The 27377-nt window shown below is 45.9% G+C and overlaps 1 protein-coding gene across 2 annotated transcripts; it reads left to right on the forward strand.

Moving 5' to 3' along the window:
- The first annotated feature begins 1325 nt into the window (after nt 1–1325).
- Nucleotides 1326–26365, forward strand: LOC115394889 (cytoplasmic polyadenylation element-binding protein 4-like). 2 transcript variants are annotated; one of them, XM_030100182.1, is made up of 10 exons: nt 1326–1848; nt 2887–4124; nt 14014–14104; nt 20655–20678; nt 21633–21803; nt 21935–22024; nt 22416–22534; nt 22724–22838; nt 23876–24057; nt 25316–26365. In XM_030100182.1, exons 2-10 carry the CDS (start codon nt 2934–2936, stop codon nt 25541–25543), a joined length of 2211 nt encoding a protein of 736 aa, XP_029956042.1. In that variant the 5' UTR covers nt 1326–1848; nt 2887–2933; the 3' UTR covers nt 25544–26365. The 2 variants fall into 2 exon arrangements, with proteins under 2 accessions (XP_029956042.1, XP_029956043.1); XM_030100183.1 differs by lacking the exon at nt 20655–20678.
- Nucleotides 26366–27377: the final 1012 nt, after the last annotated feature.

The following is a 27377-nucleotide window of genomic DNA, read 5'->3' on the forward strand; positions in this document are numbered from 1 at the left end:
GCTAGCGCCCAGTGTAACATGAAGACTCGTTTATGTTTGACATTACATACGTAAACACGGATAGGCTTCGTTTCCTCTGAATTTCCATCTATATCTAAGAGGCTTTCAGATACAGACCAACGGAGCAGTACCACCAGCTGTGGTGGGAGGGGAGCAACAGATCCTGGAAGTTGTCAAAGAGTGACTGTGACTCTCAAGGTGTTTAACAGCCTCACAGACTACTGCCTCCATCTCAACACTAACCTTATTAGTAACTGCTACCATCACCATCGTAGTTATTGTTAGCTTTCTTTCTTCTCTCTAAAATACATCTTGACAGTTCTCATCAGCATTTTGATTGAGTTCACAATGCTTACAAAACATTTTCAAATGAAATTCGAAAACTTTTGTTGCGTTCTGGCTGTCAGTTTACATGGCATCTGGGCTGAGAGCCACTGAAAACACAACTTTTTGAAAATAACCCCCAGCTGGAGTAAATAGTTCTTCAGCGCATGCGCAACTATATTGACAATAAACAACAATGGCGGTCTCCAGAGAGTCATGACTCCATATTCTCCTTGAAATTGTTAGTTTTATTGGTTAGAGTCACCCGTGACAACAATACAACTTTTTTATCTGTCTATATTAATGTCCATGAACTTTGCCATTGTTAATATTTATTAACTACTAATACTTAATACTTACTAGTGGCCTAGCATGCAAACTACATTATGTCATTCGTTTCTGCAGTTTCTGTGTGAACAGACATAGTTGTCAAAACACTGCAGTGAAACATGTCGAAAATGATCAATGCATGTTTAGTTGAAACGTCATTTAAGCAGGGCCATAGAGCAGCGACCTGTTACACCACTGAAAGTGCACTGATATGTTTTTGCAAGTCCATGGAGCATAAATCAAAGCAGTTGATATTAAAAATCATGATTGAATAAAAAAAAAAAAAACTGCTTCTGATGGGATACTCTGCCTATCCAACGAACAGGAGATCAAAAAGCAGCAGCCATAGATGCTCTTTTTCTCATTTCTTTTCCGTCTTTCGAGGGGGGGGTTGGGTTTCTCATTTTCTCACGACCTGATACCGGCTGCATCGTGAAAGGACAGGACCGTGCTGGGAGGAGGAGGTGGAGGAGGAGGAGGGTTTTTTTTTTAATCTTCCTGACCTCAGTGGGCGGTACTTAGGCCGACATGCTGCGTGTCATTGGCCAATGGCTGCTAAATCATGGAGAAAAGGGGCGGGGAAACCGGCACGGCGGCCTATCGCGTGCCGAGGTGTGGCCCCGTGTGGGCGTGGCCTCGGCGGGAAGGGTGGAGCTCGAGGCGGAAGCGTGTCTCGGCTGATCTCTCGCTGTCATTCGGCCACGGTCGGTTCCAGGAGAGAGGGGCAGCCAAGAAGAAGAAGAAGAGGCAGCACACAGGGAACGGCTGCGCTCCGTTTAAAGGACAGGGACAGCCAGCGAGAAAAAAAACACTGGAGGCACGCGGACAATGAAACCGAGCGAGTAGGGCTTGTACGTGCACCGCGGCCGGCTCGATCTCACACTTGCCAACATTAACAAAGCGGTTTGATGATCCGGTGCAGGTTCGAGGCAGCAGATAGAGAGCTGTGTCACTGAGCAGGCAGGACACGTCAGGAGAAGGGAGAGCGAGCGAGTGAGCGAGCGAGAGAGAGAGAGCGAGAGAGAGAGAGAGGAAAAAAAAGCTGACCGACCGCACTGTACGAGTCAGCTATTAAACCGCCAGAGAAAAGCTTCTGCCTGCCGCGCTCATTGTTTCAAGGACACCGGCTCGCTCTCAGCCCGACGCAGAGATCTCGACAAAGACATCGCCGAGGTCGAAGGTGGTGATCAGAAGGTGAAAACGATTTTTCTTCCCTCCCCATTTGTTCCGTATCTCTTCCCAGCTTACCCGGCTAGCCTAGCATCCGTGCTAGCGGCGAAGGGCTAGCTGGCTAGTGTTAGCAGCGGATGGAAAAGTTAGCTGGCCAGCTAACGTCCTGCTTATTATAACCGCTTGACAGTCGACGGTTCTCCCCCCGAAGTCTTACAATAAAGATAATATACGATTAATTTAAACGTTACTAAATCTAAATGGAAGTAAACTGGATCCAGTTCGGGGGTGAACTCTACACAGACTGCTGACAGCTGTCAAGCAAGGTCGACTGTAGAATTTCTCATCATTAAGTCAAATTTTTAACGTGTAATGATATTTTCCATTCATGGCATCGAAGCAGAAATCCAGCCTATGGTGGGCTGTCGTGTGTCAGCGGATTTTCTGAGAATATCAGCAGTGTTTGTGGCTGTTGTGTTGGCTGCCAGCAGCTCAGCTGTAGACTTACAAGCTGGCAACGTCACGGGGTTATAATTAGCTAAAGATGTAATGTTAACTGCCTGGCTTTTTTCAGCTGCTCACACTAATAAGGATAGATTGTTTCCACGAAGAATGAGCTCTTTCATGCCCATTTTTAGTGATTATGATATGCTCGGTTTCACGGTATTTTCATTCCTCCTATTTTCACGATTTTAAACTTTGATACTATCTGTTATTACATGACAGCACTAGTACAGGCTGTACTGGTAGAGAAGGAACCTCAGGCCACCTTATGACTGAAGATGAAGGTGTATGAATGCATGAATAGTTGAAAATTTCATCGCTTGCCATTTGGATTGCCTACCAATGACCAAAAAGGTTGCAACTTGATAATGTTCTTGTCTTCTGTGCAGCTTTTAGTTCAAACTGTGAACATATGTCTTCTTTTCTGATTTACTTAAAGTGTACATCATGTGATCAAAACTTAAAACAACCTGTCACCCTGTTGTTTCTAATTCTCCTCATTCAGAAGGCTAACTGCTAACTCAGTGCATACCATCCTGTGTGCTCTTCTCTCAATAGGACCAAACGATCACGGGATAGTATTTGTTTGTGGGGGTAGAAAACAAATGGGGGATTACGGGTTCGGAGTCCTAGTTCAAAACAATACTGGCAACAAGTCTGCATTCCCGGTCCGAATCCACCCGCATCTGCAGCCCCCTCACCACCACCAAAATGTGTCGCAGAGCCCTGCTGCTTTCATAAACAGCACCACAGCCGCAGGGAATGGCACCACGGGAGGCTCTCCGTGGCTCTTCCCTGCCTCCGCCACCCACAACAGCGTGCAAGACGAAATCCTGGGGGGCCCAGAAAAGCCCAAAGCACAGCAGCAACAGGAAATGCAAGAAACGCAAGAAAAGCAGCAGCAGTTGTCTCCTGGGAGTCACCAGGAGGGTGGAAGTGGTGTTGGGATAATTTCAGAACTGGAAAAAGCCCGGTCAGAGGACGGCAAGGCGGAGAACGGCACGTCCGAAAGCAGCAATGGAAAGGAGAAGCAGCTCCGCCTGGAGTCTCCTGTTCTGACGGGCTTCGACTACCAGGAGACGTCTGGTCTTGGGGGGACAGGCCCAGTCCAGTCCAGTACAACCTCATCATCGCTCACTGGCTTCAACAACTGGTCAGCTGCCATCCCGCCCGCGCCGTCAACTATTATCAACGAGGACGTCAGCTTTTTCAACCCGGCCTCCGCCAACAACGGGCCCCTGCTGTTCCAGAACTTCTCGCACCACGTCAGTCCAGGGTTTGGTGGGAACTTCTCTCCCCAGATCGGCCCAGCAGCAGCCCTGTCCCAGCACCACCCGGCCCCTCCTCCACACCCACACTTCCAACACCCCCATAGCCAACACCAGCAGCATCGTCGCTCCCCGGCCTCTCCTCACCCTCCGCCGCCCTTCCCGCATAGGAATCCGGCTTTCAGCCAGTTGCCACACTTGTCTAACAGCCTGAACAAGCCACCGTCCCCCTGGGGTCCGGCTAGCTACCAGAGCCCCTCTCCTTCCCCTGGCTCCTCCACCTCCTGGAGTCCCGGAGGAGGCTATGGCAGCGGCGGCGGCGGCTGGGGAGGCTCTCAAGGCAGAGATTATCGCCGTGGGCTGAACGGCGGCATGACCCCCATCAACTCCATTTCACCACTAAAGAAGACCTTTCCCAACAACCACATGGCGTCCCAGAAATACCCCCGCAACAGTCCCGCAGGCTTCAACCCCAAGTCCTGGATGGATGATGGAGTTGGCCGCAGCGACAACATCTTCCCCTTTCAGGTAAATGTCCTTCAACATTTAAGTCGCACGTACTGTATTTGCTTAATTTCCAGCGATATGTTGTGTCCATTTTGTGCGTGGATGTGAATATTTTAAGCTTTGGCAACGAGTGTGAACATTGAGCATCTATTTGTCATTCGTGTAAGTAGGTAAGATTATTACGATGTGCGGTATGGCAGCTATTTTTAGCCTTGGGGGAGGGAATAGATTTACAGAGAGCATTTGTTACTGTGTTAAATCTGTCGTTGGACCGGGTTTATCCACAGCTGTATGTCCCTTGATGATGACTAATGTGGCTCTGTCACTGCAGTGGTGTGTGCCACGTTCACGAGCCGGGGGGGCTGGAGGAGGGGGGGTGGATGTATGGGAGTGGAGGAGGCATCGGTGACGGAGAGAAAAAGATGGGCAGAAGGATATGGAAATTGGAGAACAGGGTTAGAAATGAGGAACTCCAGAGAGGAGAATCTAAGAATGACAGATTTTACCATGCCAGCGTGCAAGGACGCATCGTCATGGGGTTTATTTTATTCCCGTCGAAAACCAACAAGCACAAAACCATCAGTAGCAAATGCTGCAGATTCTCTCTTTTTTTTTCCTTCCACATAACAGGATATCAATCTATTTTAGTTTGTGAAACGGAGCCTGCTGATTTCTTTCAGGGTTACAGTTTTATTAATCGCCTGTGACACGGCTGCCATGTTCTCGCAACTCCTTTTTAAAAGGGAGCGCATTCGTGGTGTAATTCTAAAATCCAGCTCCACACACTGTGAAGATGCCTCAGATAATTGTATTATCACATGTAGGAACCAGCTGTGATGGAAAGCAGTAGAGGGGAGCATGGAGATAAATTCATTTTATTGATCCTGCGTGTGATTGATTGCGTTAGGCATTGTGAGCAGGCGGGGGAGGATGGAGCGAGGCTGCTGTGGACTCGGCTCAGCCTGATGACCTGATGAAAGGTTTCTTTAAGTACTGTGCATGTCCTTTGCCTTCTTACCTTTGGACAGTGTTCATTTATCTACTTACTGCACTGTCACATCAACTCAAGACACATTTAGACTCGGTTGCTACTGGTCGCCAATGTCATTATGGTAAAAATAGATAGTATTAAATTGTATTTACGATTTCTTGTCTTCGAGACCTGATTCGATTACTTTGAGTTGTGTTCGATGCTTCTGCTGTCCGTCAATAGGCTATTCCTATTTCCCTGGAAGCCAGCTCTACCTGATATTCTCAGCGATGAATCACAGTAACAGTGACTGGTTTTAAAAAATGTCTCATAATGTGGATGGCGGTGGTCTTTTTGTTTCTCTTATATCAGTTAATGACTCAGCAGTTCACTGACAAAACACTTAAGACACTTTAGTCGTCTTGTCTTGACATGTCTTAACATGTCTGGAGGATTTTGTTCAGTAATTAGCAGCAGAACAAAAGAAAGAACTTGAATCTGGAACAGCATTTCAGATATTTTAGACAATGGGTCTTTTTTTTTTTGCAGGAAGTCCTCTGGTCAGGTTGAGGAATGACTCCAGAGTGTTTGAGGTGTATTTTCAGCTTACTTGCATAGAAATCCTACAGCGAATTACAAACGATCTAAAAGACATGCAGAAAGAGTCGTTTCTGCATCCATTTTGTGAGAGCTTGCAGTTCCCCCCTCATGTACTGTAGCTGCAGAATGTTGTTCTTCCTCCTGGTTGAATCACATCAACTAAAGTAGCATTGTCCACTTGCCCTCTTCATACCGCAAGGGCAGATGGAGGATGGGCGTAGAATGGCCTGAGTATGTGTGTGCGTGTGTGCGTGTGTGTGTGGGGGAGTCATTTTTTTAAACACAACCCACATTTGTAAATAACAAAGTGACAGTATACATCTGCATAAGAAACAAAGATGAAGGTGGATGCTAAAGTGTTGTGATGCACATTGCTGGACACCTCAAGCTTTTCACAGCTTACTCTACTTAAATTTCCTCTACAACATATATTTTTTAAGGGGAGGTACTCATGGGCATAATTGCAAATTCTAGCTCAAGTCAAACATTTTCAGCTCGAGCAGGTTTGCTATTGCCTCACTTCTTGCTGCCAAATGGGGATCGACGGCGTTTTGCCCACAGTCGCATCTTCCACTGATGTAACGCCGCGTGCCGCACACTGAGGAATCATTCACTCGGTGTGGTTTGGAAAATGGGTTTGTTCCAACTAAGGTGTTCTTTCCTGCTTGTAATGCACAGATCTGCTTTCAAAGAAATGCTGGAAGTATACCGTATTCTGAGACATATATAATGCGTGTTTGCAAACCGTAGCTTTCCGCTTTCATTTAGAAATTGAATCAAATGTGTACTTGAAGTGTGACACATAGATCATGTTGCGCTGTCGAAGGAGAAGCCACAGTTATGGCACAACTGCAGCTGATTGCACATGCAGCCAAGTGTCAGGGCTCCTCGTGTTTGACTAAATCTTAAAGCAGTCATTGTGTCAGTTTGTTTTTATATACATTTTTATTTTATACTTATGTTTATGCTTTGTACAAATGCAAGCATGGATAGTTAATATGAACATATGTCACATCTCACACAGCAGTTGGCTTTGGCTTTGTTTTTTTCTTTTTCTTTCTTTTGTCTTTTATTGCTGGAGAATTACTGTGATCGGAATTATGTCAAATCACTTTTTTATTTTTTTAAACCAGATGAACTGTTTGTCAGTCTATTGAGATTATTCTAAGCGCAGATTACGCCCATTGCAGCACACAGGGCACAGTCAAATTTGTTAAACAGTGTATTCTAGTTGGTGTAACTCTCAACTTAAGAGTCCCAGATGAACTTTTGCCACTCTCCCTCTTTTTGGCTCCTCCCAGCTGCCTTGCATAGTTTCCATTTTCACACTAACACGACGGATGAGGAATCAATGAATTTTGCACTTGAATTTCAATTGTTCTGCTTTTGTACAATTAATGAACCAGCTATTATTTGAGAAGAGACTGGATTTGTAACTTGAAATTTACAAATTAAAAGGCAATAATTGATCTCTAGAAGGTAGTGCTTTTCATCTCATCTGCACTCGGTTGTGAAGTTGTCATTGGCGGCCTTGGAAATGAAGATCCCTCCTCTTCCTGGTAGTTTCAGCTGCAAAACGGAGTCAGGGAGAAAATGCAAAGATGCCTTGTGTGACTACCAATGCCATTTGGCCAAATGATTTATCCAAAATGGTGTAAAGCGCCCTGGCGCTCACGGGGAGAAGCTTTTCCTGCACCGTGGCGTTGGCTGCAGCCGGGAGGGCCGCTGCTGTATTAGAGCGGCTTTAGTCCAGGAGATGGGCTCCTGTCCAAACACACTGCCGCGAACAGCTAGTGCGGGCTTCAGCTAGTAGCACGCCTTCCGCCAACATTTCCTTTAGCTTTGAAAATAGCAAGAGAGCCTCGGTTTTCTTTTCTTCGTTATGATTTGCTATCGTCTCGTTCCTCACCTGCCAGTGTCAAGGTCGGAGGCGTGCTGTTGTGTCAGGTGCACAGGGCTGATTCAGATGGGTAGATTTGGCCTGTGACCAGGTCAAGCCATGCAGGGCCTGGAGGAGTGTAAGCCAGGACAGGATATTGTCTCAGTAAGCCATCGGGGTAACTGTTGGTTACACTTCAGTCCTCGCTGTTTGTGTTGCCGAGAGACACTCCAGCTCGACGTGGTGCAGCTCCACCAGGTTATATCCTTCTGCTCTGTGCTGGACGTGGCAAAAAAAATAGTATTTTGAAATACAAGTTTGATACGCAATAATGGCTATTGAGCATGAAAGGTTTTTATAGACTGTTTTATGTGAAGTTATGCAATTATACAGCAGATCTGAGACAATCACCGATGTGTCTCTGTACATGTTTTCATGTATTGTTCTTTTCGCAGTTAGTTGGACGGTATATTTTCCGAACTAGTAATGTAACTGCATTTCTAACATATTTATATCTGTTGCAATTTTACACATTTTTGTTTGTGGCTTATCAAAAACGCAATCAAAATAAAAATGTAATCCAAATGGCATATTGTGGGATCAGTTCGGCCTCTAATAGACACCGAAAGCATGTCATCATCCCAGATTAGCACTCTGAACTAAACTAGAGCTGATTTATAAAGCTGGTGATTCAGCTTATTTCACCCTACTTGACTGTGTTCAGCGTGAGGCTCAAAACATTTCTTTAAAGGGAACAAGTGTTTGTCCTCTTCACGTACGACATAAAAATCCTTAAACCCTTACCTACAAACACTGAGCCATTAAGTTTTTGAAGCCCAAGGCTGCAGCTGTGATTGCCCGTGGTCCTTGTGACAACAGTGTTAAATGAAAGAAATGTTTTCGAGACTAATGAGCGGGCCGAGCTGCATTGGCGAGCGCATAACTCCGCTGCTCATACAGCCTCATTGTGTCCTTCTCACACCCTTGACAGACACTCAGAAAGCAGGAGAGAGAGAGAGAGAGAGCGCCTGCAAGTGTGTGCGCATGTCCATGTGTGTAATCTCTAATTAGTGTCTGGCCTCTGTCTTTAGCACGTGTGTCTTCACGGAGAAAGAGGAGAGCCGCAGAGTTTATGTGGAAGTGTCGTTTCGTATTTAACCTCGCTCACTGCCTACAACAAAGGAGTCGGTTCAGTCTGAACCCGAAGCAGCGGATCGGACCGGAGCTCCTGCCTCCGTCGCTCACGTTAAACCCCGTATGCACACATACTTCCACTTCTGAGCTGTCCAGCCAACGCTAAGTAATTGGTTGTTTTTGACAGTTGGGGGTATTTAATGTCACCGTGGGCCTTTGAAATACTTGACCAGGAAGAAAGATAATCGCAGACATCAAAAGCTCAACCTGTTTCCTTTTCCTGCCCGCTTTTCTTCTCCTTTCAGAAGGCTTTCCCTCGCTGCCTGCATTCGCTCGCTGCCATTTCCACCTTTCCCCCTTTGCTGTGGGCTTCCTCTCCCTTTTTGTTGTCTCACAGATGTGATTAGAAGGTCGGCCCCCGGCGCTGGCGAATGTGGAGGAGCAGCTTAAACAGGGCTCCACACTCTTAAAAACTCACAAATTACACCTCCTTGTCCTTTGCACCGTTACTTTCCACTCCCCTCTACCTTTCCTAAGCTTCCATTTTTCATAACAGGCAGGTGACAGGGATGATTAATGTCGGAGTTAATCACCCACAGCAGGCTGTATTCAATCTCTCTCCGCTGCTCTGCATGTCGTCAGAACTGCTTGGAGGTTGCTTTATTCTTTACTGGCCAAGATTAAATCTTGCTTACAGTTGAGAGACATTCTTTGCGTTTCTCCCGCCCACCACACACACACACACACACACACACATTTTTGGGATAAGCTTACAGGTGAGCGTCATCTCTGAAAATGTGACATTTTGACGATCTAGCCGGAGCACTGAGCGGGGTCGATCTCACTCGAGCTGGGTTTCTCACAGAAACTGGACATCGGTCGACACGAGGCACAAAAGCTTTGCTGTTGGTGGTCTCTGCTCAGGATGCAACTGATGTTAGACTTTCCTTACAGAACAAGTGTGAAGGGGAACTCACTAGTGCTGCATGACGCTCAAAATCCTGCCTGCCTGGTGTTGTTTTTCCTGTTTATGAAGTGCAAATTTGGAGCAATGACTTCCCAAAATGACAGCTGTATCATGGATGGGTATTTTATTTTTTTATTTTTTGTGCTAAGCAGGATCACCCGTATCTGGGACTGCTATATTATTTCTGGAAGTAATCGCGTAGCTGCAGTTTTCCTCATAGATCATAGATGAATTTCTTTGCTCTGACCCACATCAGATAAGAAAATGTATTTACTAAAGCTTGAGCTAATCTGTCTAATTTTATCTGTTCATTTAAAATCCTAAAAATGTCTGAAAATGGATAAAATCAAAAATAATCCATCTTGTAATTTGCAGTGTTGAGGTAATATTTTCTGCCTGTTGATAATTTTGTGTGATCTTTCTCCTTTTCTTTTTTTGTAAATTTTAAGTGAGTGGCTAATCCCTCTACGCGTAGATCAGGTCAGCACGCATTTGTTAATTCTGGGCCAAAGGCTGACAGATGGCGACAGGGCCAGGTAGAGGCTCTTTGCCCCTCTGCATATTAAAACCCAACCCATCATTTTTATTGAGAATAAAAGGGGATGTCTCACCCTTTAGTTTTAACCATTCTGGCTCAGAGGGCTTTTATTTCTGCTTACCTATGCACCCCGGGCTACATTTCACCGTTGACTGCAAGTAATCCAGCATGTTACTGCCATGTGTTTTATATTTCTACCTGTGGCCTTGGGTTATTGTGGGCAGCTTTCATAGACGAGCATGACACGGACTACCCTATAAATTGTGTATCTTGCTCGTAGCTAATGCGGGTGCGTGTGTGCCTGCGCCTGTGCACGCCCCACAATCTGTCAGGGATAAGCACTTTGCTGGTCAGCTGGCCAGTTGTTGAGAGAGAGGGATGCACAAATCTGATGATTAATCACAGCCTGCACCTCTTCGGGGCTAATGCTTAGCAACTGCAGAGCGGCGGCGAGGCCTCGGGCCCGGCAGACTCACTTCGTTCCAGCCACAAAATGAATTCCTGTTATCAGGAAGCCATATAATGTAATTACCCTGCAATCCTACTCCACCTGAAGAAGAGGGCAACATGGCACCATAAACCCCGCATCTGCATTCATACTGGCAGCCTGCTGTCTATATGAATATCCCTTGTCATATTTATTTATTTATACAGCTAAAATAAAGAGTGTACCTCTGGTCCTGCACTCGTTTCTGCTCCACTTGTCTTTGAATGTTTGGTTTATTTGACCTGAAGCTCCAGCCTAAGTCCACACATGATAGTGAAACGGATATGAGAAAATAGTAGACATAGTCTGGCCTATATCCCCATGTTGATATTTGTTTTGAGGGAGAGAGTGCGCTCTGGGTATGTTCTCTCACCACAACTTTCTGTTTCTCGAGGTTCCTTCATGCTTGTGTGGGAAATCTCCACCAGCCCAAACACTGGAAATCTTTTGGCTGCAGCTGGGGAGTTTGGCTTTTGGGCTAAGCGGCGTGCCAGATATTCGACCACGCTCGCTGGTGGATCAGTCGAAGTAGCCGTGGTATTTTGGGAGCCGGTGCAGAGTCCAGACAGTAAAAAGCGAGTCGCCTGTGTGGCAGACCTTTGGTCACGTGGTGCATTGATGTATGTGTGTTTTTGTGAACCCGAGCGTTTGACCCCTGTGGGAGTTCAGAGTAGCAAAGCATGCTGTGCTAAGCCTTTTTTTTTTTTTTTTTTTTTGGCTGTCCTGACTGATATGCCTACAGGCTGATGTGAGAGTTTGACCTGGTTGCTGGATGACTGTAAGAGAGCTCGGCGCAGGTGGAAGGTTGACTGACATGTTGGGTAATTCTTGTTGTTCCAGACCTGCCCGTTACCAGTCAGGACGAGGGAGAGCCGAGCGCACGGCGTTTGTGTCGAATATTCCCCGTTAACACGCCGTTTTCAAGTGAAAACACAAAGTCTTCTTTTTCATTTTGGGAATCCATTTGTTTGCAGTGTTTCTGCCGTTTCCAAGTAAATGGTCATTATTTTCAAACTGCTTACATTTTCAGTTGAAGCCTGAAGTTTGCATCCAGCAGTACATTTATTACCGTATTTCTGTACGTGTAGTGACTGTAAATTACTCACTCCGAATAATTGGTTTTGTGCAGCTTTTTTCCCTTTGCATTTGATTGATGATGAAGAGATTTCAAATACTCGCTTTAGCTAAATGAACGTCCCTCTTAATTTTCTCTCCCTGGCCCTGGAAGCCTGAGAGACATGGTGGTCCTCCTATTTGTCTCTTAACTAAACAAAGCAGTCGAGCTGCATTGTTGCATGCAGTGTTTTAGTTGTTTAAACAGTACATTGTCTGCAAGGTGTGGAAGTGTGCTCTCTCAAACATCTCGTCAAGTCCAACCTGTTAGAAGTAGTTTTCCAACCTTTAAAACATAAATCAGCAAACGCTTTCAGGTTCTGACAATTTGGAGGTATGCAGCCAACCCATCTTCGCTCATATTAAATTGTTTGCATTTTTTTTTTACTGTGCAAAGATCTCTGTCCTATATTTAAAATATGCTGAAATGATCAGATGATTAAACAGTGATTAAACAGCCGATACATAGAATTGTTGCAGAAGGCCCAAAAAAAACTCGATGCAAGTCGTGATCAGCCAGTTTTACAGAGATTCGACATGACTAAATCCTTTAGTCATAAGCTTTCAACCTTACTGAAGAGCAGAATGTCGACGGCTTTCAGAGGTGCGATGTTGCTTACGCACGTATGAGCAATGAAAAAACTTTACAAATGCTTTTCTGCATTCAAGGTGATAGCTGCAAAATAAAGACTAACGCGAACTGAATAAGAGACGGACGTCAAATAAGAACTGACCTCAGATGCTTCTCTCCAGCTCAACCTCAAAAAGTGTGAAACTAGCAAGCTCCACTGCGGTTCTGAGTGGATTTAATGATGCAGATGGCAGCGATGCCCGTGGCCAGGAGTAAATGTCTTTTCCTGCAGAAATCCAAGGTTGCTTCATAAGTTTTTCGGGCAAAAAAAAGCGAACATTTTCAAGCGTCCTCATATTTTTTCTGCACTAAATCAAAAGAACAGCTTTGGAGTTTCAAGTATTTCTGGGTCATTCTGGATAATTCTACCAGTTCAGGCCAGTTCAGATTTCTTTTTTCCCTCCTGTGAAATCGAATGAGACAACCTTGGATGAAGACATGCCCCGTTTGTGACATTTACAACAAGTTTAACATGTTAACAGGAAGGTCACGGGTTTCGTTTCGTGCCCCTCATTAGTCTTGGTTATTTTTGGACAGAAAGAAACACAAAAAAAAAAAAGAAGTTTTTATCAGTTTGTTGGCATGTTGTTGTCAGAGGCTGCATAGTTTGTCAGGCTTGAGGTGGAGTCGAGACAGAAACCTTATCAGCAAGGCACTTCGGCGATTTGTGTGTTTGTGGCAGCGTGTTTTCACTCTGAGCATGTTTTGTGATGCACATTGTATGAGTGTGTGTGTGTGTGTGTGTGTGTGCATACAAATAGATCCAGTGTGGCTGGTATGCCAAGGATGGCCTTATTTTAAGTGACAAAGCTGCCGCGCAGGAATTCTCTCGGCTGCTGCTTCATTCTTGCGCCGTGTTGTTCTTGACTTTCATTGTGCCGCCCGGCCCAACCAGTGCCACCAAGGCTTTAATGTTTCCTGACTTCTGCAAATGACATGGCTGGTAATGCAAGGCGATGCGAGGAAATGAGGGTTGTGGTGAGATTCAAACACAATAACACAAAAAAAAAAGAAATGAATATTTTTAGTAATTCATGTCGTGAAGCTTACTGCACGTGCCAGTCCACTTTTAAGTTTCCAAATCTTCCACCAAGAGCCCGTCATACTCCTTGAGGCCATCTGTCGTCTCTTTTTGTGTTTTTTCTCACCGAAAGCAAAAACAAACAAAAAAAAAAAAAAAGAAAGAAAAAAAAAAAGTGAGAATGAAGTAAAAGCAAGGGGAAAGCATCTGGCTGCTCTTTTTGTTTTTACGCCTCTCTTTGTGCCTCCAGCACAAGTGTTGGGACCATGTGCGACTTGCTCATCGCAGCAAAACAATATATCTTCTTGTGTAAACCAGGATGAGAAGCCGTCTCCTCCTCTTGTGTTTGCGTACCTGGTGGCCATCTTGGGTTAACTGGGTCAATGTGGAATTGAAAAATGATTGCTTGTGTTCGGTTTAGACGGCTTTTAGCCGACCTCCGGCTAACTGATGAAGTGTTTTTCGGTTGTCACAATTTAAACAATGAAAATTTGGTGCATGACTATTTATGTGGTTATAGAAGATAATAAAAGCGTCTCTCTCCTTTCTCTCTCTCTCTCTCGTCCGCAGGAACGCACCAGGTCATTTGACAGCTTCAACATGAACACTCTGGAGAGCTCCCTGATCGACATCATGAGAGCTGAGCAGGATAACCTGAAAGGTGACGATGCCAGCCGTCAGTCAGGGGCAGGAGACGTTCCACAGACGAGTAGAAATGCTACCGATTTTTTATTTTTTTTTTTAATCTGCTGGCGGTTTGTAGTTTTGGACAGGAAACAGTTTCTTGAGGGGAAAAAGAAACGAAACTAGATTAAGACAGTCTTCTGAACGTTTGAGGACATTCTGTTCCTAAAACAGCACCAGTTCTCCAGCGTCACGACTGCATCTCATTGACCGCTTGAAAATAGAGCTGATAACTCCAACACACACACACACACAGACGCGCACACACCACGAGCGAGCGCGTCTTCACAAGCTAACGCCTCAGTTCTCAGCAGAGAAGTTTCACGTCCTCCACAGGTCTGGCCTCCAGAAGCTGTGTTTTTGTGTTATAATCAACAATATTAGGAAAGGTCAGTCTGTGTAGCAGCCAGATCGCACCTCTGTCTTCCTCACGCTTCTCTCTTCTTCCCACTTCATGTAGTATGAAGAGAGAAAAAAAAACACACACACACACACACACCCGCACACAAAAGTGGGATTCTTTCCTTTCCAGAACAGTCATCTGAGCGAGATGCAGTGAGAATGACCCTCCTTTTCTTATCTATCAGAAGACGGAGATGCTGGGAGCGTGATGGCGGGGGCTAGGCTTTGTGTTTAAGAGGGATTTATGACGCGAGATGGAAGGACTCCCACTGATTTGAACCGAAGTTGTTGGCTGTCATTAGTTTGTAATGATCAATGCGGCACAGCCTCCCATTTGAGCAGTGATGGATGATGGGAGGTTATTTCGCCCGGCATGCTTGCGATAAGCTCAAATAATGGCTGCAGTTACCTGCAGTTGCGTACGCACTGATCAGAGGCCAAAACTGCATTAAACATAAAATACAGGGTTGGGCTTGAGCAGCTATTAACCAGGTGTGTGCTGTCGGAGCGGCGTTGGTCACTGTTAACCTGGATCCTGCAGTAGTCGGTTCTCTTATTGTCTGAAGGTGGAACTCGGTGAGCAGGATGCTTGGAGAACAGTTGGCCAACAGAAGGCATTGTGGTGAGAATTCGCTGTTGGCCAAGAGGGAGGAGCTGCGGAGTCGTTCTGGCAGTGACGCTGTTTTAAAAGGAACCACTTTGATTTCTCAAGGCTTTAGCCAACTTTGAAGGCTTCGGGAGGGGCGCAGAGTAGTTGACGCTGTCAGCCATATTTGTTAGGCGCTAAACAGATCCGAGGCTCCATTGTAGATAACGGCTGCATTGTGCCTTTGTTGCCTTGTAACAATCCGTGGGCCGAGCACCAGAAATTGATTAATTTTGGTTTCTCTACGTGCTCAATAGGCTGCATGAAAGATCTCAGAATGAAGGTGTTGTTTTTATTTTATCGTGCTGAATGCTAAGAAAATATGAAAGGAAACGTATTACATGCATCATTTCAAGCAAAAACTGCTTGTTTAATCACTGAATCGGCGACGTGGCCTCATGTTCATGAACGGTGGCACGTGTGGAAGACGCAGACTCTCCAATCCGGTTTCCGCTCCCACAGTAACAAAATGAGGGCAAACAGTCCCACCATCACCTGGATTCAATCTCAGCCTCAAACAAACCGGACTCAGCTGCATCCAGCTGTGATCTAACGCTCTGCTGTCCGACCTCACTACGTCTTCCCTCCATATCCAGAGAGGAAGACTGCACTTCTTCCTCGTTAGGCACGTCTCGGTATCTTGGCTCCAGCCGTGCTGGCACCGGTTCCCACATCAGTTTCATCCAACCGTTTGGCACCAGAAGACAACCAAACTGAAATTTTTTTTTCTTTTTTTTTTTTTCGGGACCGTGCAAGATTTTGAAAATATGATGAAATAACTTAGAGTAGCTGCAAATTTGACTTAAATAATTCATGTTGTGTCCACGGTTATCTTTCTCTGTCACAGATACTCAATAATTAATTTTATTAAGCATATTATATTGCATTCCATTTGTTATTACATATTTAATTTTCCTATCGTCACCTTTCTGTGTGTTTAAAACCCTCGACTGTAGTGATAATGATACTGTTTCTTTGTTCAGTGCAGCTCCAGCACAGTCGCGCTGACTTTAGTGTGTTTCCCCTCACGGCAAAGTAAGAAGAAAAACATCATCACAGCAAATTTCTCATCGAGATGGCACTCCTCTTCTGGCCAGCTCCTGTTGTCTTTTGTGCTTGGTCACACACTCGCACACAAACACGGATTGCGCTCATACATGGGCACATTTCGATGCAGCCATTTCTCATTCCAGCTGAACATATTGAACAAAGTGCGGGCGACGAGGCAGGCGGACGGGCAAGACAAAATGTCTACAGTAGAAGTGGCTTTGAATCGCTTCCAGCATTGTCCTGACTGACAGAAAGGATCCCTCTGTTCAGCCATCGCAAACACACATGCACACCACGCTCCCCGCTGTGTTGAGTTGCGTGTGTGTGTGTGTGTGTGCGCGCCTGTGCATGCATGGGCTTTAGCTGTTACTGTATGTGTGCATAGCCAGCAGCATGCAAATAAGGTTCACTGAGGGGGCACACACAGCCCCGCAGACCGACGTGCACTGGGTGTACCTACGTGCCTGCACACCCGCCCCTCCCGGACTAATAGAGGCTTTTAAAATCCAGCGTGAAAAGGTCTCCTCAGGTGCGGTTTGGTTTTAGTCGGCCCAGCTCTAAAAAGGTGATATTACAGAGCTTAATTACAGAGGGAGGGGGAACCGGTGGATTGAGAAGTGTACTGTGGAGGATTTGCGTCTGTATAATCTGATTTTATTTTGATTGCACTCGGTGTTCTGTTAAACTGGATGCGTGCTAGAACACATGGATGTCGGTGACGATATGGTAGGGTAGCGTCGCATTAAAGCTGTGGACGGACTCTTCTTCGTCCTGTCGGTGTTTGTTAGTGTTAGTTGTATTTTCTCTGCTCTGTGGAGCTCAATAGGAGAAGTGTGGGGGAGGGGCCAGCAGATTTCCATGTGACCGAGGCACGGGAATGCACCAATCATAGGGCGGTCCGTACCCGCACAACAATGGCCGCACTATTTCAGCTCTTTCATCTTATTATCCCCTCTGCAAGCAAGCGGGCCTTGCATAACTTTGAGGCTTGTTTGGCATCATAACACATATTTGTGTGGGTGTGTGCGTGTGTTGTGTCGTGTTGTTGTGTGTGCGTGCGATATGGTCCTGGCAAATGGCTCGATGTAAAATGTATGATTTGAGGCTCGGAGGAACAGAGATGTGCAGACAGTGAAATGGAGGTCGGCGTGAGGGGGGGGGGGAGAGGAGATCGGCGATGTCCCACAGCCGTAGTGTCTCTAATGAGAGATCAGAGCCAAAGGAAAATTAGCAACGATGATGCGTTTTTGTTTCCTTTACAATTAGTACTCAACAGCAAAGTTGATCCAGCACATGTGGCAATAGTCCAGGACATCACTGTGTCGATGGCTGCTTGCTAAACGATAGCATTAGCGGTGCCATCTTGCTTCATGCTGTTTATTCAATGTAGCTTCTATTTGTGTTCGCTTCGGTAACGAAAGGCTTTTTCAACAAAGTATCAGCTGCCTCTTTATTCTCGTTTTGAGTCAGGACAAGAACAATGGCCTCATAGAAGCCCTGACCTCAGAGTGAAGCCAAAAGAGCCATAGATATTTTCCATAATCCATATTTCTGCTCTTTGTCTTTCTGTGTAGTCGTCTGGGGTTCCCTCACCCTGGAGGGAAAATCTCTTCCCCTTAATGGTATGTATGGTAATCTGTGTGCTATAATCAAAGGTATAGCTAAGAAATAAAATTGAAAAAAAAAAAAAAGGTCAGGATTTTTAATCCAGAATCTAATTTGTTAAACTGACACTGTTCTTTGGTGTTCTAAGAAGAACGACTTCCATCCGTTATAATCACTCATTAATCTGAAAATATGTGGTTCGGGACAAACAGGATCGCTTCTTATTCCTGTGTAAAGCACGCACTCCCTCGGGAGAATTATGCCTGTTTACCTTCAGATGGACCACAAGACGATGATTCTCCCTCTTTTAAGCGATTTCAGAAAGCTCGAGATCTGCCGGTCGAGCTCGGTATTGGCCGCTCAAGAGCGTGGCAGGTGGAGTGGAGTTGGCCGGTGTGGCTGACCCTGAGCGTTTGTGTCTGGTGGCCGCCGAGCCTCCTGTTCGCTTTTGCTTTCCTGGGATCGAATCCAAGCACCGAGTTCGTGCATCTCGTCTGCTCCCGCTTCGTCAACACCAGACATGAAAAAGGAAATCATATAGCGGCTTCCACACCTGCCCACTCTGAAGTGCTTTTAGCTAAGTAGCGTTCTCTGCTGTGACCTTTCACCTCGTCGTTCAGCTCGTTGTTCTGCCGGGTCCTTTCCCTTCATTTTTCTGCGTTCACACTGTTCGGTTTCTTAAACTGTCTGATGATGAGGGGGATTGTCCTGAGGGAGAGAGAAGTAATGGCTTTTGACACCAGGCAATGAGTACATGGGGTGAAAGAGATGGAATTGGAAAAGAGGCTTTTGGTTTGCTGGATGAAGAATGTTTATTACATCCAAGTGTTGGGCGGGTTCAGACGGGGGCAGTGATCTCAGTGGTATGTGTCTAGGCCAGGCTTTCTGAGACTGACTGTTCTTAGAAATTCCAGTTTAGATTTACCCGATATATCCTTCGTACAACAGTATACTTGATTGTTTTCAGTTAATTATTTTAATTGAACAGAAAGTATAGATTACTAACTCTGACAGTCACATTATCAAAGAGTGATGGTGAGATTGCATTTCCTCTACGTTATATCGTCTTTTTTTTTTTTTTTTTTCCTTCTTCTACTGTGACTGAACAAGTTCATCTCTAGATACGCAGCAGAGTGTTCATATTGAGCCACCTCCAGATCTGCTCTTGCCCCGTGTGCTGGTGATGTTATAACGTTTGGCCTACTGGTCCTGGGTCAGAATGTGAAACGGGAGAGGCCAGTGTTTCTCCCGAGCCCGTCGGTCAATGAGGGAGAGTCACGTGGTCAGGAGCTGTCATCAGCCCCGAACAGATGGTGCCCAGTGGATAGGCCGAGGATAGAGGCCGCACACCATCTCGCGCTCTCGCTCTCTCTCTCTCTCCGCTCTCTCTCTCTCGTTGCCCTTTCTTTTCTCTCTCCCTCTCTCATAAGAATACATGTACAGATTGCATTCTCATGCTCGTGATCTCTCCCTTCCTCTCATTTTCTCTCACCCCACACAGCTTTTTATCAGCTTGCTCCTCCATCTCTCCCAATCTATTCCTCTCTCACACACATCTTTTATAGCACTCTCGGCTCTCTTTCAATCTGCTTTCCTGCTCTCTCTCTCTCTCCCTCCCTCCCTCTCCCTCTCTGTAGCTCTGTTTGACCTTCCACCCAGAGTTAATGTCCATCTGGGGTGGAAAGTCCACTGAGGGAGTCAAGGATTATTGCTTGTGTGCTCTGGTCGCTTCTTCATCCTCTCATGTTCTTACAGTGTAGCTCCATGCTTAAATCTCTCCAGTGCCCACATTTTTAATTCCTTCCGTTTAGCTCTGTGCAGAGACATGATTTCCCCTCCTAAGGTTGGTACAGTGGTTCTTTCGCTGCATTCTCTCCAGAGGGGGGGACTGCCGCAGGAAAGTTTGGATTAGTGTGACAGACTGGATAAATTCAGTCTTCATTTTGTTATTGGGACTGCATGAGTCTGATTTGAATCGTAATGACGCCTTGTGGAGTCACGTTTGATCCATGGACTCAAGCAGTGGGTTTAGCAGCCGATCTCGCAGCATTACGGCGTCCTTTGATCACCTGTGAGATACCTTTAAGGTTCCACGCTGGATGTTTCTCCTCTTCCTTCAGCTGAGCATCAATCAGGGCCATAATTAGAAGGCAGGGTGTCTCCCTCAGCCCCCCCCCCACCCCCCCGGTGATGTTCACACTTACTCAGTATTTCCAGTCAGACTGACTGAACTGGGCGAGTTTGCGCAGCTGTTCGGCCGGCGTCGGGCATCTGGTCAAGTCGAGATGAAGCTTCCGTCCTCCGTCCTCAGCGGGAATCTGAGCATCTAATCTCTGCAGGGATTCTGAACTTCATCTCGGTAATCCCACCGTGAGGAACAGACTTTTTAACTCTAGAATTCATCTCTGACCACGGTGATCCAGTTGCTCTCAAGCAGGAGATTTACCATTAGGTTGAAGCGTCATTTCATTAAAACACACTAATAACAGCAGGTGCAGACAATATATAAACCCCGACCTGCCTTTTATCAGTTTAGCTTTTATTTCTGTGGATCTGGTTGGCTGTCAGGAGCCAATTCCTATAATTACTACTACTAATAATAATTGTTTGTAATAGAGATTTTGAAGCGCTGACTTTCTACTCTAAATTCCAATTGAAATTAAGATTTGGTTTCCTCATCCTAACAGACTGACGACCCCTGACCTCTCTATTATTGACATTCTTTAGCTCTTTCACTGCCTCGGTGTAAAATGCCTCATTTATGAACACCCTCTTCCTTTTTTTTTTTTTTTTTTTATTTGATTTGTCCTTATTCCACATGCAGCCAGGAATTATAGCAGGAGACGAGGTAATACAAGTATAAATATATTATGTCTGGCTGTCAGCTCATTCCTTGATGTTCCAACTGATTTTGTCACCTTGAGCTGGAGCATATAGGCTGCTGGTTTGTTGTTACATTAAAAGTCATATAAGTGTTTGACGAGTCTTTTCTTTCCGTGTAACTTCCAGCGAAGTGCCATGTTCGTCTGCATGACTGTCTTGCGTGTGGCGCCTTGCTTTAAGTTTGTGAAGTGATCTAATGCATCTTTTATCCTTGTTTCTCTCTCATTACGCCACGCTCGACTTCACGCCGCTTTTGTTCACCTTCACATACATATTGCAAACTCCAGGCAGACGAGATAAATAAGCGTAACATTTAGCGGAAATGTAACGAGGCGGCGAGAGTGTAGGACGTGGGCTACACACACACACACACACACACACACACACACACACACACACTGCAACGGGAGCCGAGCACATGGACGGGCACACTCACTCACAGCTCATTTAGTAAGTTAAAGCTAACTGCTTCACATAAATCTTTAGAAAGCAGCTCAGGCTCAGTTGTATGAGAACAGGAACGAGCAAGAGGGAGGTCCAACCGTAGAGTACGCATTATATACACACACACACACACACACGCGCACACACTGCAATTATTCGGACCTTTGCGTTAGGATGACGGTCGTGTTTCTGTGATAACTTGCATGCATGCGCTCCATAAGCATTACATTTTCTGCATGTGTGTGATCAAGATCATGATTCATTAAATGCACCTTTCAAATCTCCATGACACTGGAGTCTGAGGCCATCAGTGTGTTTATTTGGTTTCAAACATTGAGCCCTCAGTACATGTGAGAGGCGGCGCGCTCCAACAGAAACACGTTCTAATGCGTTCCCTCCCGCGGCTGAGTCAGCACATTGGAAAATGGACGAAGTGCTGTAAATGAGCAGCCGTCTGTCTTGCTGTGTCTCCCAGGTCACTCCTCTCTCTTCCCCATGGAGGACGGCTTCCCCGACGACGAGCGTGGCGAGCAGGGCCTCGCCGGGTTGGGCTCTCCTCACTGCTTCCCTCACCAGAACGGGGAGCGCGTGGAACGCTACTCCCGCAAGGTTTTCGTCGGGGGTCTGCCTCCGGATATCGATGAAGGTACACAAGAAGCCTTGGTGCTCTTTCAACCAGAACTTCAGACGGTTTCAGACGGACACAGCTGAAAGTTCAGCTGTAAATGTGAATCAGATTTCTGTGGAATTTTAATAATTCTGTTCGCTTGATTTCAGATGAGATAACAGCCAGTTTCCGGCGTTTCGGACACCTGTTTGTGGACTGGCCTCACAAAGCGGAGAGCAAATCTTACTTCCCCCCTAAAGGTATCTTCCGTTGCCGTCACTGCGCATTCGCACCGCTGCTTCCCTTCACCGCCAGCGCCGTGCCGCCTTCACACCGTTCTGAAAAGTGGAAGCAAACCTTTGTCAGTGTGCTACCAACTAAACGTTTTTATCCGAGCAGTCTGGTTGTGTTCGCAGCTCATTATTGAAGCATTTGTTATCCACGTCTTGGCTGTGTGTGTGTGTGTGTGTGTGTTTGTAAAAGCTTTGAGCCCTGCTGCTGTGAATGCAGCGTGTCGTGATCAGTCATACAGTCGCAGTAATCAGCGCGCAGAATTCCAGCACGCTTCTCTGTCGATACTTGGTGGCCCCGGCGGAGTGAATAACTCTGTTTTGTGTGTGTGTGTGTGTGTGTGTGTGTGTTTGTGTGTAGGCTATGCCTTCCTGCTGTTCCAGGATGAGAGCTCAGTGCAGGCTTTGATCGATGCCTGCATCGAGGAGGACGGCAAGCTGTACCTCTGTGTGTCCAGCCCCACCATCAAAGACAAGCCGGTCAGTGGGTACACACACAGACACTCACACTCACACACACTCAAATTCACCCGTGTGTTTAAATCTCTCGCTGTTTGCTCTGAACTCGGCGGTGATGACTTTTACTTGACTTTACCAGCAGCTTGTGTGAAGTTATGGCTTTATTTCTGGAGCTGAAAGCAGTATTTTTTTTGCGTGTGTGTGTGACAGGTCCAGATCCGCCCGTGGAACCTCAATGACAGCGACTTCGTGATGGATGGATCTCAGCCTCTGGACCCCAGGAAAACCATCTTTGTGGGCGGAGTTCCTCGTCCGCTCCGTGCAGGTACCCTCTGCCTCTGAACTCCACCGGGCGAATCGCCGACGCACCCAGTGTTTATATCACAAACACACTCGTTTGAAGTGTACGCACTGCATACGGGCCGCGCACCTGCGGGTCATCTGCCAGAGCAGGTCGCCTGGCAGTCCCAAGGTTGGAGGTTTGAGCCCCGTCTCACCCTGCTGATGTGTCAAAGTGTCCTTTAGCTAGCGACACAACACAAAAAAATCTTTACTGTTGTTTTCTAACCTCTCACTTACATTAGGTCCGTTTAATTCAAAACATGGATGGCGGGATCATTAAAATCCTCAAAATATTTATTCCCTTTAATGAAAACGTGTTTAATGGAATTTCCCATGTTTAATAGCATAAACACTCAGCACGGAGCTTTAAGAAGACGTGGTTTTGTTTTCCACTGCTGTCCACCTGACGTCTGAAATGCAAAACGCTCCATTCTGTACGACACAGGAACACGATCGGCTTGTGGTCGTAGTAAAATTAGACCTGCTGGAGCTAAAGAGGCAGTGACCTACACTGGTTATATCAGGAAGTGCTCTCTGTGGCACAATGTACCGTCCAGAATATTAAATTCCTTTTATTCCTGATAGCAATGTTATATGCGCCGTGCACCACTGGTAGCCATGTTTCAGACCTCTGTGCTGTAGTTGCGGTAATGACCAAGGTCACCAGGCCCTGCAGTGCTTTAAATATTTTATGACTCTCTCTCTTTCTCTCGCTCTCTGTAATAACAGGGTCAAACTTTCCAAGTTGAAATTCCACATAACAATGCAGTTCTAAATAAATCAACATTTTAAAATATGCACAGTTATGTTCCCTTACTTTGCGTATTTGTCGCCCGTAAAGTCCGTGTTGGGATTTATTGGAGCTGTTCACGGGGCTGCCATGTTTATATTTGCCTGATCCAACTTTGATATTCTTTAATCAAACTAAAACTTGGTTGTTGTGTGTTTAGCTCGGTTTGTTTGTTTTTTTTTAAATTTTTGGGTTGAGATAATTGTGCGTTTCCCCGTCTCTGTCTGCAGTGGAGCTGGCCATGATCATGGACCGCCTGTACGGGGGAGTCTGCTACGCCGGCATCGACACAGACCCCGAGCTGAAGTACCCCAAGGGAGCGGGGCGGGTCGCCTTCTCTAATCAGCAGAGCTACATTGCTGCTATCAGTGCTCGCTTTGTACAGCTGCAGCATGGAGAAATCGATAAACGGGTGAGTGGAAAGAAAAGAGAGCTCACTGTTTTTCACATCTCTCCTCGAGGCCCCCGTTCTTCTGTAGCCCCCCCCCCCCCCCCCCCCCCCCCCCCCCCAGACGGCCTTCACACACAGATGAAGTTCAATATCAACATCTTACTTTAAATTATTCACGTTATTATTGACCGGTTTTCTTCCTTTTTTTTCCATTTATAACTGTTACAGTGAGAGTAAAGTGGACGTGGTTGGAGGAACATTATGAGAGCGGCGTTAACAAAACCTTAAGCTCTGTAATGGGATGTTTCTCGGTGAAATGCACCTTGGGAGTCATAGTTAACTGCGCCTCTTAAATTTTTATGTTCCCAAGCCCGTGGCTTTTTGAGTTTTTTGTCTAAGAACCAGACGTTTTATGACGCTGCCGTTAATCATCCACACAAGTGACGATTTCCCCGCTCTCGGCTGCGAGCGGCAAAACACTTTGTGTGGCAGCGCCGGATGGAAATTTCAATTTTCAGTCCAAGAGGGCCAGAAATTCCTCCTCCCACTCTGCAGCCCCGCTGGGTGTTTCGTACCAGGCGGTTACCGCTGGAGACGCTTTCTTATTGCAGGAAAGAAGCAGCGCAGGTGTACTTTAGTGTTAACTCTTGACTTTTTCTTTTTGCCCGTGAGTTGAGAGAGTGATTCAGCGTTCAGCCGAAGTTAGAAATCCATAAATTTCAGCAGCTCCGCTGAGGTGAGTGCTGCTGTTTGACGTGTCTTTGTGATCTGAACGTGGCTTTAAGAGGTGTGTTCAGAGCACGGCCAGCGCTTAGACGTCACGTGAGCCGAGGCGCAGCCTGAAAAGTAAACGTGTCGAGGAAGTTTTTGTTAGAAAATTCAAAAGGAGCTTTTCTGTCGTGACTGGAAATCCTTCAACTTGAATTTTTTAAAGCCAGAAATCTTTTTCACAGTACAGCAACCACGACTGATTCTTCTCTCAGAAAATATCACAATTACTTTTTTTTTTTTTTTTCCTTCTCGCTGATAAGAATTTTCTTCTGCTGTGAAGGAACTTTTACTGCAAACCACCAGAAGCAGGAAATGTGTTGTTGGTTGGTGGTAACCTGATCTAACTTTGATTCAGCAGTCGGAAGCGGCTCGGTAAACAGTGAGATCGAGTTGCAAATGCACACTGTAAACTCCTTTTTTCTTTTTTTTTTTTCCTGTGAAAGTCTCATGCACTTCTGCCAACACAGGGATGTAAATGAAATGCAAACGTGCGGCGCTGTGTGTGCAGGTGGAAGTGAAGCCATACGTGCTGGACGACCAGCTGTGCGACGAGTGCCAGGGGACCCGCTGCGGCGGCAAGTTCGCCCCGTTCTTCTGCGCCAACGTCACCTGCCTGCAGTACTACTGCGAGTACTGCTGGGCGGCCATCCACTCGCGCGCCGGCCGGGAGTTCCACAAGCCCCTGGTGAAGGAGGGCGGCGACCGGCCGCGCCACATCTCCTTCCGCTGGAACTGAGCGGAGGCCGGAGAGGGAGAGGCAACGGAGGCAAGGCAGCAGGAGGGCAGGTAGTGCAGGAGTCGCAAATCATTGTACAAATAAATGCACTTTTCTGTTGCTGGTTCCTTTTCGCTCTAATTTCACCGGACTTTTTTTTGTTTGTTTGTTTGTTTTTTTCTTTTTCTCCTCGTTTTTATTTTTTAAAAGTTAATATATATCGATATTTTGAAGATAGAAAAGAAAAACTGGAACTATATCCGATAATGTCCAGCAAGGAAAAAAAAAAGATGTGTAACATAGTTTTATTTATGCGTTTGATTTTTTGGAATATTTTTATTAGTTCTTGGAAAAAAAACAACAACAACATATATATAGGAAAGGTTGCGGTGTGATTCTGGTACTCTGCTGTTCAATTGGCATATTTTTTTTTTTTTTTTTTTTTTTTCCTAAAGCGTGTATTTCCAAAACGACCTGTTTCCATTCGACACTCAGCTGACTTGTAGCAGAGCTGTTTCTCCTTTCTTTCTTTTGTCCGGAGTCTCCACCGGCGAGACTCCGGGCTCCACGGCAAAAAAAATGTGCTTTTGAAAAGAAGAAGAAGAAGTAGGAAAAAAAAAAAGGTGTTGCTGAAGAAGAGTGCACTTATTTCCAGTTGAAAGAGTGAAGACACAGTTATATGAGACCCTTAGTAGTTAACCAAAGCTGAATCTCAATTCACACAGAGGGCCCACTGCTGAACAAAACCCATCCTTTTTCCCCTCCAGATCACAACAACAAGTCTGAACTTCTCTTTTTTATGGTTTCTGAGGCCGTACGGATATTTTAACCTTACTTGAAAAATCGCCATTCAATTTTAGCAACAGATTTGGGTTTTGATCTCCATTTTGACATGCAAAAACTAATACCTCAAACTCAGCTGCTAATGTGCCGAATACAGTTTAAAAAAAAAAAGAGCGAGAGAGAGAGAGCGAGTGTTCTCCTTTCCTCAGTAGAAGAATCAGAGGGAAGTGAAGCAACAGGCGGAGAGAGCGAGAGCGATGTGACCGGCACAGTTTTGTACTCACTTGCTTCATCACCTCCTTATTTTTGTAACGAACCCAGGGTTGTGCGAGGGGGAACGGAGCGGCGCGCCGGACGGCGTGCGCCGCGTCTTTTAATGGGAATGTATGGCATATAGGGAGGCTGCGGGAGAGACGAGAAGCTATGAATTCAGCTCCGCACCCCCCACCGCTTAACCGGATCCAGGTCGGAGGTCGAAGGGCTGCTTCAGTAGTGCAGTTTTTACCACCAAACAGGAAAAGCCTGTCTTGTATTTCTTTTTTTTTTTTTTTTTTTTTAAATGCATTTGTGCAATTCTCCCAAGTCTTTAATAATAATTTAAAAAGAAAAGAAAAGTTCTACCCTGCATCCAAGAGTCAGGCGATGAGTAAAAGCAGAATACCTGCTTTGCGTCGTGGAGGGATCTGTCCCATCAGCGAACCCTCCACCCCCCCAACCCCCCAACCCCCCCCTTTTTTTTTTTCTCCTGCCAAGCTAATCCAACTCAGCATCCAGTGTTTCTGAAGCATAAATGAAGATAGTGTCTGCAGCGTGCTCTACTACTGCACACCTGTGACCCACATGCGGTTCGGGAGCGCAGGTCCAGTCGGCTTCTGGGAACCAAAGAGTGCCGTGCAGTAGTGGCTCATTCTGGAGCTCTTTTTCTCCTCTCGCTTTGTTTTATATCGTCTTTTTTTTTTTTTTTTTTTTTTCTCTCTAAGTTTGGATGTTTGTTTTTTTTTTTCCATATCTCGACATAGTTTTTTTTTGTTTTCAAATCTTCTTACCCACGTTTAGTTTGACTGTCACGCCC

Source organism: Salarias fasciatus, chromosome 10 (assembly GCF_902148845.1).
Source record: "Salarias fasciatus chromosome 10, fSalaFa1.1, whole genome shotgun sequence".
NCBI classification, from domain to species: Eukaryota; Metazoa; Chordata; class Actinopteri; order Blenniiformes; family Blenniidae; genus Salarias; species Salarias fasciatus.